The sequence below is a fragment of the Coptis chinensis genome, chromosome 8 (genome assembly GCF_015680905.1).
Source record: "Coptis chinensis isolate HL-2020 chromosome 8, ASM1568090v1, whole genome shotgun sequence".
In the NCBI taxonomy this organism is placed as follows: Eukaryota; Viridiplantae; Streptophyta; class Magnoliopsida; order Ranunculales; family Ranunculaceae; genus Coptis; species Coptis chinensis.
The window spans coordinates 34,104,322-34,118,969 of NC_141463.1; the positions used below are offsets into that span (position 1 = coordinate 34,104,322).

A 14,648-nucleotide genomic window follows, 5' to 3' on the forward strand; every position below is an offset into this window, starting at 1 on the left:
ATTCTTCAATAAGAGTTTCAAGGAAACACCAAGGTAAAAGCCATCAAACTTCAAACTTTAAGAAGAGAGTTTGAAAATATGAAGAAGAAAGAAAATGAATCCTTGCATGCATATTCCTCTAGATTCACTAAACTTGTGAGCCAAATGAAAGCTTATGGTGAAGAAGTTAGTAATAGAAAAATTGTGCAAAAGATTTTGATGACTTTACCTCAAAAGTTTGATCTTATTGTAGCTGTAATTGAGGAAACAAAAGACATTTCTGAGTTAGGTTTACAAGAATTGTTAGGCTCTTTGAAATCATTTGAACAAAGACTTATGAGACGCTCTGAAAAATCAGTTGAGAGTGCATTTCAGTCCAAGCTGAATTTCAGTTCAAGACACGATGAAAAGAGACCGTTTAGAAATGAAAGCAAGCTGGAATCATCAAGAGGTGGTGGTAGGCATTGGAGAGGAAGAAGTAGAGGTCGAGGTCGAGGAAGATTTGATCATTAAAGAAGGCCTAGAAGTGAAGATTCTTCGTTACCGAAATGTTACCATTGCAATAGAAGTGGCCATATTGAGAAAAATTGTTGGTTCAAGGGGCAACCACAATGTTACAATTGTAAGAAGTTTGGGCATGTGAAAAGAGATTGTCAATCTCAACAAGCAAGTATTGCGGAAGAAAAAGAAGGTGAAGGTAACTTGTTTTTTGCTTGTCAAAGTGTTGCCGAGCATAAGAATGATGTATGGTTTCTTGATAGCGGTTGTAGTAACCATATGACCGGTGACAAAAATCTATTTTCTGACATGGATTCAAGCTGCAATTCACAAGTGAAGATGGGAAATGGTGTTTTGGTGATTGTGCAAGGCAAGGGTACAATTGGTGTTCACACCAATTAGGGCACCAAGTGTATTCATGATGTTTTGCTTGTTACGGACTTAGACCAGAATTTGCTAAGTGTTAGACAGCTTGTAGAACATGGTTATGGAGTGCATTTCGAGAATTATGGGTGTGTTATCTATGATAAAAAGCATGGGCAGCAGCAACTCATCTAGAAGGTCCAGATATAGAAAAATAGAAGTTTTCCATTGGTGTTCAAGTATGAAAGAAATGTGGCTTTGAAAGTGCAATGTACGAATGAGTCTTGGTTATGGTATCGTAGATTTGGGCATTTGAACTTTGTTGGTCTCAAGTTGCTTTGTCAAAAAGTCTTGGTATAAGGATTGTCAAAGAGTATTGAAGACAAAAATGAAGTTTGTGATGGGTGTGCACTTGGGAAGCATCACAGAAAACCTTTTCCAAAAGGTGTAGTATGGCAAGCAAATGAAGTGCTTGGTTTTGTTCATACCGATGTTTGTGGTCTAATGAGGACATTTTCTCACTCAAACAATATGTATTTTATTCTCTTTATTGATGATTATACAAGGATAACATGGGTTTATTTTATGAGGTAGAAATCCGAAGTATTTTCCATTTTCAAGAAGTTTAAAAGCTATGTCGAGAAGCAAAATGGGTGCTATATCAAGAAGTTGCAAAGTGACAATAGGAAAGAGTATAATTCTCATGAGTTTGATAAGTTTTGTCAAGATGAAGGCATGGAAAGATAGCTCACAGTTGGGTATACACCGCAACAAAATGGAGTATCCGAAAGAAAGAATTAAACCGTGATGGAAATGGCAAGGGGTGTGCTACATGAGAAGGGTTTGCCTAAGGTTTTGTTGGGCTGAAGCTGTAAATACAGCAGTGTACTTGCTGAATAGATGTCCTACAAAGGCAGTATGGGGACAAACTCCAGTTGAAGCTTGGAGTGGTAGAAAACCATCCGTAAGGCATCTTAAGGTGTTTGGAAGTGTGTGTTATACGCAAGTTCCAAAGGAGAAACGAAGCAAGCTAGATGAGACAAGTGAGAAGTGCATCTTCGTGGGTTATAGCTCACAATCAAAAGGTTATATATTATATAGTCTTAAAAGCAAGAAGATGGTTACAAGCCGAGATGTGATATTTGATGAGAAAGCTAGTAGGAATTGGGATGAAGGCAAAGTTGAAAGAAAATATGTCTTAGTCGAGGAGGAAGCAGAAAAATCAGCACATAAAGGTGAAAGTGATGAAGACTCACCTCAATCCTCACCAAAGTCAAGTTCGTCAACACCATCACAGAGTTCTCCACATCGTCATCTCCACCCTCCACTCCTAAAAAGATGGGAAATTTGAAAGAAGTAATTAAGAGAATTGAAAGGTATAACTTTTGTGTCATGGAACCAGAAAATTTTGAAGAAGTAGTGAAAGATGAAGCATAGGTAAAGGCTATGGAAGAATAAGTTCAAGTTATTAAGAAGAACAAGACATGGGTGTTAGTTGAAAGGCCGATGCATAAAGATGTTATTGATATGAAATGGGTTTTTAGGGTGAAGTATAATCCCAATGGTACCGTGCAAAGAAACAAAGCAAGATTGGTTGTCAAGGGTTATTCTCAAGAGCCCAGTGTGGATTATGATGAAACATTTGCTCGGTTTCACGTCTTGACACTATTAGAGCTATTATAGCTATGACGGCACAAAAAGGTTGGTTGTTATACCAACTTGATGTAAAATCAGCATTCTTGAATGGAGAATTGAAAGAAGAGGTGTATGTTGAACAACCACAAGGCTTTATGGTGAAAGGAGAAGAAGACAAGTGTACAAGTTAAAGAAAGCTTTGTATGGGCTGAAGCAAGCACCAAGGACATGGTATAGTCAAATTGATAGCTATTTCATTGAAAAGGGGTTCAAGAAAAGCAAGAGTGAGCCTACCTTGTACATAAAATGCAAAGGTACGTCTATTTTGGTTGTTGCATTGTATGTAGATAACCTGATTTTTATTGGAAATGATGCTAGAATGATTGATGAATTTAAGATTGATATGATGAAGAAGTATGAGATGAGTGATATGGGTTTGCTACATCACTTTCTTGGAATTGAGATATACCAAGAAGATGATGGTATGTTCATTTGTCAAGAGAAGTATGCTGAAAATATTGTGAAGAAGTTTGGTATGGCGAGTTGCAAGCCAACGCCAACACCACTTGTTGTCAATGAGAAACTCATGAAGGATAATGGGGGGAAGAACATAGATGAGACTTTCTATAGAAATTTGGTTGGAAACTTGTTGTACCTTGCAGCGACAAGGCCGGATATTGCATATGCTTCAAGTTTGTTGTCAAGGTTTATGAGTTCTCCTAGTCACTTTCATCTTAGGGCAGCAAAGAGAATGTTGCGATACATACAAGGAAGTCTGAATTTTAGCATTAAATATGATAGAGATGTAGATGTCAAGTTGATTGACTATTGTGAATGTGATTGGGGAGGTTGCATTGATGATATGAGGAGTACTTTTGGTAATGCATTTTCTCTTGGTTCGGGTATATTTTCATGGTGTTCAAAGAAGCAAGAAATGATGGCTCAATCATCAGCTGAAGCGGAGTACATTTCAGCAGAAAAATGGCGACTTCTATAGTCACTTGGTTGAGAAGAATAATGGAGGATCTCAAGGAGAAGCAAGAGGAAGGCACGGAGTTATTTTGTGATAACAAATCAGCCATAGCAATGGCAAAGAACAGTCTATCACAGTAGGACAAGGCATATAGCAATCAAGTATCACTTGATAAGGGAAGTCGTGGAGAAAGGTGAAATCTAGCTTGAGTATTGCAAGTTCGAAGAGCAAATTGCAGAAATCTTTACAAAGGCTTTGTCAAGGGATAAATTCCAGCAGCTAAAGGAACTCTTAGGAGTCTATGAACATTCCATTAAGGGGGAGAATGTTAACTAATGTAATGTTAGTGTTAGAGATATGTAACTTAAGTTGTCATATGCATAAATAGTACTGTTCGACTCTATGTCTCCGAACAGAAGGTTTTGAGTAGTCTGCAGATGTATGTTGTAAGAAGTGACATAACATGTAAGTATGATAGTTATAGTATCATATCTACTCGTTAGTTGTACCCAATATATAAGGGACTATTTTGAGAGTGAATAGATACAAGAGAGAGTCTTTTGAGAGTGAAAAACCTATCTTCTTGTCTCTACCATTAACCTAACTAGAACTAATATTGTTTTTTGTTTATTACTTTAGATTTGGGATGGGGATGAGAAACCAATGTCGTTTGATATTGAGGAAAGGAAATTTAACCTTAAACATTCTTTGTCCTCTAAGCTTGGTGAGTTTTATTGTTTCCATTAGTTGCCCTTTCAATTTATTCAGAAGATTCTGTCATGTTACCATCTTTTTCTTGTTTGTACATATGTAATTGGATAAGAATTAAGAAGTGGTTTCCCCCCTTTTTAAGGCGTCTCATTTATTTTGAAAATGATTGTTCTGCAGATAACAGAATGGAAAAATCACTTGCTGCTCTAACTCAGAATTTTGTTAAGCTCTTCATATGTAGAGATGTAAGTCATTTAGACAATGAGCTAGTTGTGTCTCAATGATGCATTTTATCTTTTCATCTAGTTCAAAAAAAATTATTTTATTTTGCATGTCTGTTTCTGTCCAGTCGAATCTGGTTTCTCTAGATGAAGCTGCCAAGTTCTTGCTCGGTGAAATGCACGATTCATCTCAGATGCCAAGTAATAAAATTGGCAAAATTCATTTTTATGCTTTACTGTTTATAGATATGTTTACAGACAAACATATGAAAACAACTCATAGGTTCATGGACTGATAGTCTAATACTTCCATTTATAATGTAACTTTGCAGCGAAGGTGCGGCGGTTGTATGACATTGCAAATGTTTTGTCTTCTCTAAATCTTATTGAGAAGGTAAGATAATGTTTAAATGTAGTACTTTAGCAAGAACAAACTAGTATCTTGTATAATATTTACACATTCAGTGGCCTTGTGTTTGATATACAGACTCATCACCCAGAGAACAGAAAGCTCTCATTCATATGGTTGGGAGTTAATAGAAAACATGTTCATGAATTATCAGAGCCTATTGATTCGAAGAAAAGGGTATTTGAGTTCGACATTACTAATACCAGTTACAAAATGACAATAATATATCTTGCAATAGTTGAGAAAACAAACCAGAAGATGAAGATGAGGACGGAGATAAAATGTGAGGAATCTACAGACGATGAAAATCATAACTGGATGCAACACGATCATAGGAATTCCAAAAATAATTCCAAAGCTATTATGTTTGGCCCTTTTAAGCCTCTCGAGTTGCCTAAAGTTGTGAACAATGAGAAGAAGAATTTAAGAAAGGTTCAAGACTGGGAGAGCCTAGCATCCTCTTATTGTCCTCAGTATCAAAACCAAGGTACTTTCCCTATATTTACAAAATAGTCAAGTGTTTTTATGGTGGTCTGAAATACCACTGAATACAACATTACAATACTGTTTGGCTCATCCGATGTTGGAAACATGGGTGAAGATTGGACAATATTGCAATGGTTGTAGTACCAGATGTTTTGTGTTAGGCTTGTATCATCCTACCTGCATCCCCAAATTTATACCATGTTATGTGGTGTTTACCCAATTAGCAGATCTTCAATCAAGATCAAACATCTATTGAAACGTGTCAACAGTCTATGGTTGCAGATCTGTGTACCAGAGAAGAAAATAAAGGGGACTTTTTTGTTGATCTATTCATAGACGGGCATCATTCCCAGTAGAGAAATAGTTAAAAAGGCATCACATGTTAAGAACAATGAAATCTATTCTGGCAGTGAGCCATATGTTCTATTTTATACCTTAGTTGGACTTTTTGGTTTTTTATAGGAAACATTAGTTGGACATAATGAAGGGGATGGTTATATGAACTCCCCCTTATAGTGACTCCAATGTTACTCCACTCCTAAAAGTGGACTTACAAGATGAATTGAGGGCTAATTTTTTGTGGAGATATACATCACATGATAAAGAACACCCCCACAAAAAATCAGCTCAATTGAATATGTTTAACTTTGTCAAAAGTTCTTAGGAAATTAAAAAAAATTGGGCTGTTGGATAATTTCATAACATTCTAAACGATTTTTTACAAGGTTATACATCTTCAAGTGAACTGATTTTTTATGAGGATGATCTCTATTGTGTGGACAACATCCCTACCAAAAATTAGTTTCTAATTCATTGTATTTAGTAGTGGAGTAACTTTGGAGTCATTTTGAATAGAGTTCATATAACCATCCCCCATAATGAATTATAGCAAAGTATGATTTAATGAAAGGGCATTATGAGTTAAGTATACTAATAGTTCAACATTTTGAAGTACAGTGGAATTGATATGGCCTTAAGTGTGAATTTCTTGTTAATCATAGCTAGTATGCATCAGTTGTAGTTGTTTTTGCTCTCATTTTTGTTGTATATATCTTTGCAAAATTCCTCTTTAGATATATTTCTACAATTTCCTATACTGCTGAAGAAAATAAAAATTCACATATACATGCACATTAAGAAAATCAAAACTCACATATGTTCACAGGCACATCAACTGTGAAAAGATGTTTGTTATAATAAGATTGAAGTATATTATAACATTCTGCCTTGGCGAATTGCAGATTGCAACTCAAGTTTATCTTTGTTGTTTATCAACAACTTAGCAGCAATAAGTCCAAACATTTGCGATTGTGCTTTAAAACAACATTACTAGTTGATAACTTTTTAATATTCTTACTTCAGGAATTTAGGGGATATGAGCTTCTGTAATGATATTGGAACTTATGAGTATCCTATACCTAACCAAGTGTTTATCTTACTTGATAGTGTGGCAACTTTGAGCGAGATCTTTTCTCATTACATGAAAGCTTGGTGGATTGTATGTGTTATTATGAAACAACCTGAAAGAGTAGTTGGTACAGATCGGTTGGTAGTTTTGCTTATGTTGGACACGTGTATAATATCAATAGGATTTGGGTATTAGTCCCTCACACAGCCCCCGCTCAGCAGATTGTTATAGGGCGTTCAGAGCGATCTGGTGAGAGTTTTAAGGTAGAACGTGAGGAGCACATGCGAAAGGATTTTTGAAAAAATAATAGTAATCGCTTCAGTTCCCTGGGTGGGTACAAATAACCTAAGATTACCAAAAACGGCTTAGTAGAAGACGTGTCGTTATAGGATTTGGTGTCATGATTACTTGTATTGGGAATCGAAAGGGTGTCGTATTGAATACGCTTTGGAGAACTTAAGGGTTCACCTTGAGCATTTCTCTTTACCATTTGCACCCTTTCTCTTTAGCATGGTTTAGAGAATAACAGGTTAGTTCTCCGCCATTTTCTTTCTCTATCATTATTTAGATAGCATTTGTTGGTAGATAGGTCGTTGTTGGTTTTGTAAAGCTTGTGTTTTTAGAAAGGATGTATGATTCGGAGGATACCCGTTCTAATGATATAAAGAGGTCACTAGGGTCGGAAGGGCAGAGGTTTCTGGTCCCGTTATTGCTATTTCAAGCAATGATGACGTGGAGGACGGTTCTTCCTCTAGTAGCTTGCCATGTAGGTCTGTAACTAGGAGTGCACTGAGAAGTTTTAGAAATTTGAGGGAGAGGTTTAACATAAACATACCCAAACTGGAAATACATGATCTGGGGGATGTAGATAATGTATTTAGTAGTAGTTTTGTTCCTATAAATAGAGAGGTCATTGTTTGTGTAGGGCAACTGAGAGCAGGAATGCACTTGCCGTTCTCAATGTTAACTTATGATGTCTTAAACTTTTGTGGGAAGGCTCCATGCAAGTTCATTGAGAACATTTGGAGACTTTTTAGGGTTTTTGATATGTTAAATGAGTCAGGGGAGTACGATATTAGGTTGAATGATGTGTTAGAACACTTCGTTGTGAAGCGATCTAGGTCGAACAACTTTAATCTACAAACTATGACTAGTAAGTCATCTGTTTTGGATGGAGTGAGTAACGAGCCTTGGGAGCAAAGACCGTTGTTGTTGTTAAGGGGGGAAGTATTGTGTGCCTAGAAATAGTTTGAGGCCTAGGAATTATAATTTTGATAGTATGTTTGTATTGTTCTTTGCGTTTGGGATGATTTGTTTCTTTTTCTTGTTGATCTTGATATGTATTTGTTTGCTTGTCTATGCAGACGTGGTGATTACGAACAGGAGTTGTTGGGGAGAAATTGAGAGGTTTGCGAGGCTAAGGTGATCTGAGAAGAGGGAGATTCTTGAGGATGTTGCGTGCTATTTCACTGAGTGTGATAGTGATGGGGTAAGGTCGAAGAGGAGGCAACAAAAGAAAAGAGCGTGAGTTGCAATTGTTAGTAGTTCATAAATAGAAGTTGTTATGGAGAGAAGATAGTGATTTGATTACCCAAGAGTCTCGCCGCATGTAGGAACTGCTCTAGGTCTGTGAAAGTTGGAGGTGACGCAGGTGCATCACGGAGTGGAGCTGGTGTGCTGAAACGAACTGCGCCTCGTACTGGTGGGAACTCTGAGGCTACTCCTATAGGGTCAGGTAGGTAGCAGAGGGAGAATTCCCCGCTTGATATGGATGAATCAGTCTTCTCAGGGTGTGACTCTGTGCTGAAGAGGAAGGCTGGCCCCTCGAATAGTAAACTTGTGAAGAGTGCCAGGGTGGATAGTGGTAGCAGGCGCTCTGTTCTTGTGGTAGAGCATACTGGGGGCGACCTGGTTCGGGTCCTAGGTCGAGGGCCGAGCTCGATATGAGCGGTTTGGAGCTGGAGACTTTTGGGACTGAGTTGTCTCAGCCTGCTACTCCTGGCTCGCGTGCTCCTGCTATGAAGGTGAAAGTCCCTGGTAAAGCAATTGGGAAGTCTGTAATGAACCAGGATGACCTAGATCAGAACCTGGTTTATGTTGATGAGCAAGGTAAGAAATGAACTGTTAAGCGAGGTGATTGTAGTTACAAGTCGGGCCAAGTTGGCGAGTTGCTTGTTGGAAAGCATCGCACTTGATGGGGACCGGAGTGACCTTGATGCCAAGGACTTAGCTGAGAACTTGAGGCTGATGAACTTGGTGCAATGTATGGTAAGCGTTCTTAAAACCTTGGTTTCTTTGCTTATTGGACTTCTAAATCGTGACTGGTACTATTGTTATGTGTCTCCTAGCTTATTAGTGGCTATTATAAGCTAAAGGAGGTCACCAGATTGTTAATTCTAAGAAAGGTGTGATTGAGCATCTAAAGTAGGAGTTGGCTAATGTCCAAGCTGTTCAGGTAGCTGAGAAGAAAGAATTTGATGAAATAAATTTGCAGTATCAGGACGTGTGCTTGGCAAAGATCATGCTGATGAATGAAGTGATGGGGCTGAAGACTGAAATGCAGATAGCAACTGCCTATGCCAAAAATTGTAAAGAGATTACCCAGAAAGCGAAGGATGCCTATGAGTTTTTAGACAAGGACTACATTGAACTGGAGAGGAGTATTATGTTTTGAGGGAGGAGCATGAACGCGGGGCTTCGGGTACACCAGAGCAAGACGTACTAGAATATGCATGTGATGCTCCTGTACATCTTGGCTACTACCTCTCTAGAGCTTGTTGAAAGGAGTCCTGACCAAAATGATGTAAGTACTTCTATAGCTACTGTGGACGGTGAGGCTGCTGTGAGAGAGGACTTGGATCCCCTACGTAGTAAAGACTTGTCCAATATTTCTTGATATCTTCTTCTTTGTTGAGAGTGGTGAGGTTTACATGTTTCTCTTGGTAGTATACATTTATCTATGAGAGTTGTCTTGATACAATAGAGCTGGTTTCATGGGCATACATGGGTAGTTCGCCTTTTATGTTTGTTGTGGCCTTGGCCAAATACATTAAGAGCTGATAACCTGGGATAACCTGGGCAGTTCTCTTTATTTATCACTTTATTTTTGAGATCTGAACAAATTGGTTTCCACCTAAGTGGCAGTTTGGTAGACTTTAAAGAACTAGTTTCTTGAGTGTGTTCAGGCAGTTCGTATTTTGCACTTATAAAATGCATGTTTGCTTTGTCTTACTTTTGCTTGAATGCTTGTTGCATGTTGTTTTGATATCTCAGTAGTAATTTGACCTAGAGATGTATGTCTTGTTGTCTAGGAAGACTTAGGATGCCTTGACACATTTGAGCTCGATTTAGCATACTACTATGAAGAGCGTTTTGAATCTAGATAGCATTTTGGGCTCGAGTGAACGCGTTTATTCTTCGAAAGCGTTCTGCACTAAGTTAATCCTAGAAGTGTAGGTCTCCAACTAGTGAGAAGTGTGTGAGCTATGTAGCCTTGAGCTCAAGTGAACGTTTTATTATGCAAAACGTTTAAGCTCTGGAGAGCGTTTAAGTTCAAGTAATCGTTTGGCTCTTAGAGAGCATTCTACACTGAGTTGACCCTAGAAGTGTAGGTCTCCAACTAGTGAGAAGTGTGTGAGCTATGTAGCCCTGAGCTCGAGTGAGCATTTTATTGTGGAGAACGTTTAAGCTATGGAGAGTGTTTTACTTCAAGTAAGTAGTTTGCTCTTAGAGAGCGAGTTGTGTGCCTTTTTGTTAACATTGAGAGACTGCTGTGTATTGATGCAAACAAAAACTATGTGTATAGTGTTAAGAGTAAGAACTCTTGCAAATGGAATCTTTTATTGATAAAATTTCTTTAACAAGAAAGTATTCCAAGGACGTGGTAATGTCTGTTCGTCTTGGGTTTTGATCCAATATGCTCCATTGCCAATGACTTGTTCCACTATGTAAAGGCCTTCCCATGTTGGTGCCAGTTTTGAGTCATCTTTAGTCTTTTTCAAGACTAGGTTACCAGTTTGGAAACTTCGAGGGTTTCCTCGCTTGTTGTATGTCTTCCTCAGAGTTTGGTGGTAGGATGCCACTCAAATGGTTGCTAGGTCGCATCTTTCTTCAAGTAAGTCGACCTCTCGAGCAAGAATGGAATTGTTCTGACCAGATTCGACAATCTCAGATCGAGTCGTTGTAATTGTCAGCTCGGTAGGAATGATAGCCTTAGTACCGTAGCATAATGAGAATGGTGACTCGCCTGTACTAGAACGAGTTATCATTCTATGAGCCCATAGAATGTTTTCTAACTGCATTGGCCACTGGCTTTTGTTCTTTTCAATATTTTTTTTAAGTTCTCCATAATTGCCTTGTTACTGGATTCTGCTTGACCATTGCTTTGAATGTTCTGGGGAGTGGAGAACGCGTGAACGATCTTGCACTTAGCCAAAAACTCCTTAACTATTTTTCCCTTGAACTGGGAGCCATTGTCCATCACCAGTGTGTGGGGGAGGCCAAATCTGGTAATGATGTTGGTCCAAATAAAGCTTCTAACATTAGATTATTTGGCATGAGCCAAGGGGATCGCTTCCACCCATTTGATGAAGTAATTAGTTGCCGCTAAGACGAACTGGAAACCTGTGCTTTTCTATGGAATGAATGGACCCATGTTGTCCAAGCCCCAGATGTGAAATGGCCAAGGGCTGGTAATGTTGATGAGTTCTCTAGCTGGCTGGATGATATTGTGGCCAAATGTTTGGCACTTAATGCATTTCAATACATATTTCTTGGCATCGATCTGCATTCTTGGCCAGAAATATCATTGTGAGATCGATTTGTGAGCCAAAGAGCGACCTCCTGCGTGATTCCCGCATTCTCCCTCGAGGATCTCTACGAAAATCATCTGACCTTGTTATGGGCTTATACACCTCAAATGTGGCCCTCCGGCGGATTTTCTGAATAGTTTTCCGTTTACTAGGTAGTAGCGACCTGACTGGTATATATTGAACCTGTCTGGCCTTGGCGCAATCTGTTGGTGTCTTACCTAGCTGGATATACTCTATGATAGGTCGCATCCATGTTTGACTCATCTGAGTGTCAGAGAGTGGGCATAGGTCGCTGATTTCTAGGACGTGCTCATTTTGGTAAGCAGGTTTATCGATTACTTCAATGAGAAGTTTCCTAGGGTCGCAGTTCGGTGTTTGGGTCGCGAGGTATGCTAAGCTGTCGGCATGGCGATTCTCTTCCCGTAGGAAATGGTGTATGGTGACTTTCTTAAAAGAAGGCAATAATTGATTGACAACTTGAAGGTATTTAGAAAGGTTACCGTCATTGGTGGTATACTCGTTGGCGACCTGGCGAATGTTCAGTTGTGAATCCCTAAGGACCTTGAGCTCCTAAACTTTGAGTTCTAACGCCATACGGAGCCCCATGATCAGGGCTTTGTACTCAGCTTCATTATTGGACGTCACAAAATTAATGCGAACTGACTTTTCCACCATAGCACCATCTGGTGACACTAGGACTACTCCGACTCCGCTGCCACTTGGATTGCTAGCTCCATCCACGAAGAGGGACCATACTAAAGCGTCATGTTGTTTAAAGGTTGAGATGTCGACCTCTGGTTCCCAGTTCAGGTCGTCAACTGGGAAATCTGCTAAGAAATCGGCAACGACCTGACCCTTCTGAGATGTTCTCGGGGTGAACTCAATGTGGTGTTCACCGAAGTTTTTCTGCCCATATTGTCATGCGAGTTGTTTTGTTGGCTTTAAGAAGGATCTTTTTTAGTTGGAGGTCAGTGAGCACTTTGATTGGTTGTGCTTGAAAGTATGGCCTGAACTTTCTTGCTGAGTAAAGTAATGCTAGTACTGCCTTTTCAATGTGGGAGTAGTTCTTCTCAGCTGGCAACAATATCTTGATTGTGAAGTAGATTGGTTTCTCTGCATTATGTTCCTTTTTGAAGAGAACTGAACTGATAGTGAAGTTAGACACAACTAAGTACAGCCCCAACGTTTCACCATCAATTGGCTTTGCCATCACAGGTGGTGTTAACAAGTAGTCCTTGAGAGTAGAAAACGCTTAGTGGCATTGCTCGTTCCATGAAAACTGTTCACCCTTCTTGAGAATTTGCAGGAAAGGTCGGCATTTGTCTAATGCTCTCGATATGAATCGGTTTAGAGCTGCTACCATTATATTCCTGACAGTTTCTGTATCTGCTTCTTTGTTTTTGGGTTGGGCATGTCCAAGAACTCTCGAATCTGATCGGGGTTAGCTTCTACCCCACGTTGTGAGACCTAATACCCCAGAAATTTCCCAGAGGATGCTCCAAAGAGGCATTTCTCAGGGTTAAGTTTCATCTGAGTTCGCCGCAGTCTGGAGAACGCTTGTGTGAGATGATCTAAGTGATCTCCAGCTTTCTTTCTTTTGACGACCATGTCGTCTATGTAGACTTCCATGGTGTCTCCTAACATGTCTTGGAACATATCGGTGACAAGTCGTTGGTAGGTCGCTCCAGCGTTCTTGAGGCCGAATGAGATGACGTTGTAACAGTAAATTTCTTGCTCTGTTACGAATGAGGTTTTCTCTTGGTCTTCTTCTGCTAATGGGATTTGGTTGTAGCCACTGTAGGCATCCATGAATGATAGGGGTTCGTGGCCACAGGTCTAGTCTACAAGTCGGTCGATTCTTGGTAAGGAGAAGCTATTTTTAGGGGTTTCTTGATTAAGATTGGTGAAGTCTACGCAAAGGCGAACTATGTCATTCTTTTTTGAGACTGCTACAATGTTAGCAATCCATTCAGGGGTACTCGACCTTCCTAATTAAACCAACTTTTTTGAGATTGTCAATCTCGTCATTTATGGCTTTTTGGAACCTAAAGGATAGTTTCCTAGGTCGCTGGCAAACTGGTTTGGCATTTGTGTTCACATTTAGTTTATGACATGCAATAGTAGGATCAATTCCAGGGGCATCGATATACGACCAAGCAAAAACATCTATATTCAATGACAAAAAGCTTACAAGTTGTGACTTGAGAGTAGGATCAATGTTAGCTCCTACATAAACAAACTTGGGGTCTTTCTCAGTTTCGAGGTTGACTTTCTCCTTGAGTTCTGGCTGAGTTGCCACGTTAGTGGGCTGAGTGACCTCAGGGGTCTTGGTCTCTTGTGATACCTCCTTGTCCTGAGGTGATTGAGCGACCTCTGGGGTTTTAGCTTTTGAAGCGACTTCCTTGATCAAGCCCCAGTGTTGGCTTTAGCCAGCTCGGTGCGAGGGGCCTTAGGAAGGGTTTTGACTTTAGTGATAAAGTCTTCAGCCATCTTGACTGTGGTGATCTCTCCATTGCTTTTGACTAAAACCCCAGCAGGCTTGCTGATTGAAAGGATCTAATTACAGTTATGAGCATTGAGCTAGTTGCTTCAGAGCTCCATTATGCCTCTGGGGCCAGGGAAATGTAGCATCTAATGGAGTGTTGATGGCATTGCTTGCATCTTATGTATCCAACGGCATCCTAAAATAGCAATGTAGGACGAGTTAACATCCAGGACGCTAAAGCGCGTGTTGATACTAACTTTGTCTTCACGTGACCCAATTGAGATAGGTAGGATAATGTCACCAATTAGGTCAACTCGAGATCCATTATTGAAGCTATAGAGGGGGGCTATTGGATCTATCAGTACCGACTTGGGCAAGTTCATTTCCCTGATAATCTGATATAACAGGATGTCACACAAACTGCCTGGATCGATGAGGACGCACTTGATTGTCCACTCCCTAATTTTGACATGGACAACCAGGGCGTCATTATGCAAGAGGCACACCTTGTTGAGGTCGGCCTCAGTGAAGGTAATGTCTCCTGAGCTGCGGCCAGTTGTGCGTGGGGTAGGAACCGCTTGTGAGGAGAACTGGTAAACTTCGTGTAGAGTGCTGACCCGTCTCCTTTTCTCCCTTATGGACGTGATAGAGTCGTCCTGGATAGTGATC

The 14,648-nt window shown here is 39.8% G+C and overlaps 1 protein-coding gene across 1 annotated transcript; it reads right to left on the minus strand.

The window, feature by feature from the left end:
- Positions 1-12,064: 12,064 nt before the first annotated feature.
- On the minus strand, positions 12,065-12,704 carry LOC147481220 (uncharacterized). The gene is made up of 2 exons (XM_086578871.1): positions 12,474-12,704; positions 12,065-12,400 (listed from the first exon to the last, which is right to left on the minus strand). Exons 1-2 carry the CDS (start codon positions 12,702-12,704, stop codon positions 12,065-12,067), a joined length of 567 nt encoding a protein of 188 aa, XP_086434997.1.
- Positions 12,705-14,648: the final 1,944 nt, after the last annotated feature.

Bases quoted from the DNA above. Each gene is read 5' to 3' on its own strand.
- LOC147481220 (XM_086578871.1), bottom strand. From the start codon at position 12,704: ATGGCAAAGCCAATTGATGGTGAAACGTTGGGGCTGTACTTAGTTGTG. The intron at 12,401-12,473 runs GTGCTCACTGAC...CAATATGGGCAG, and splicing joins TTCAAGCACAACCAATCAAA to AAAAACTTCGGTGAACACCA.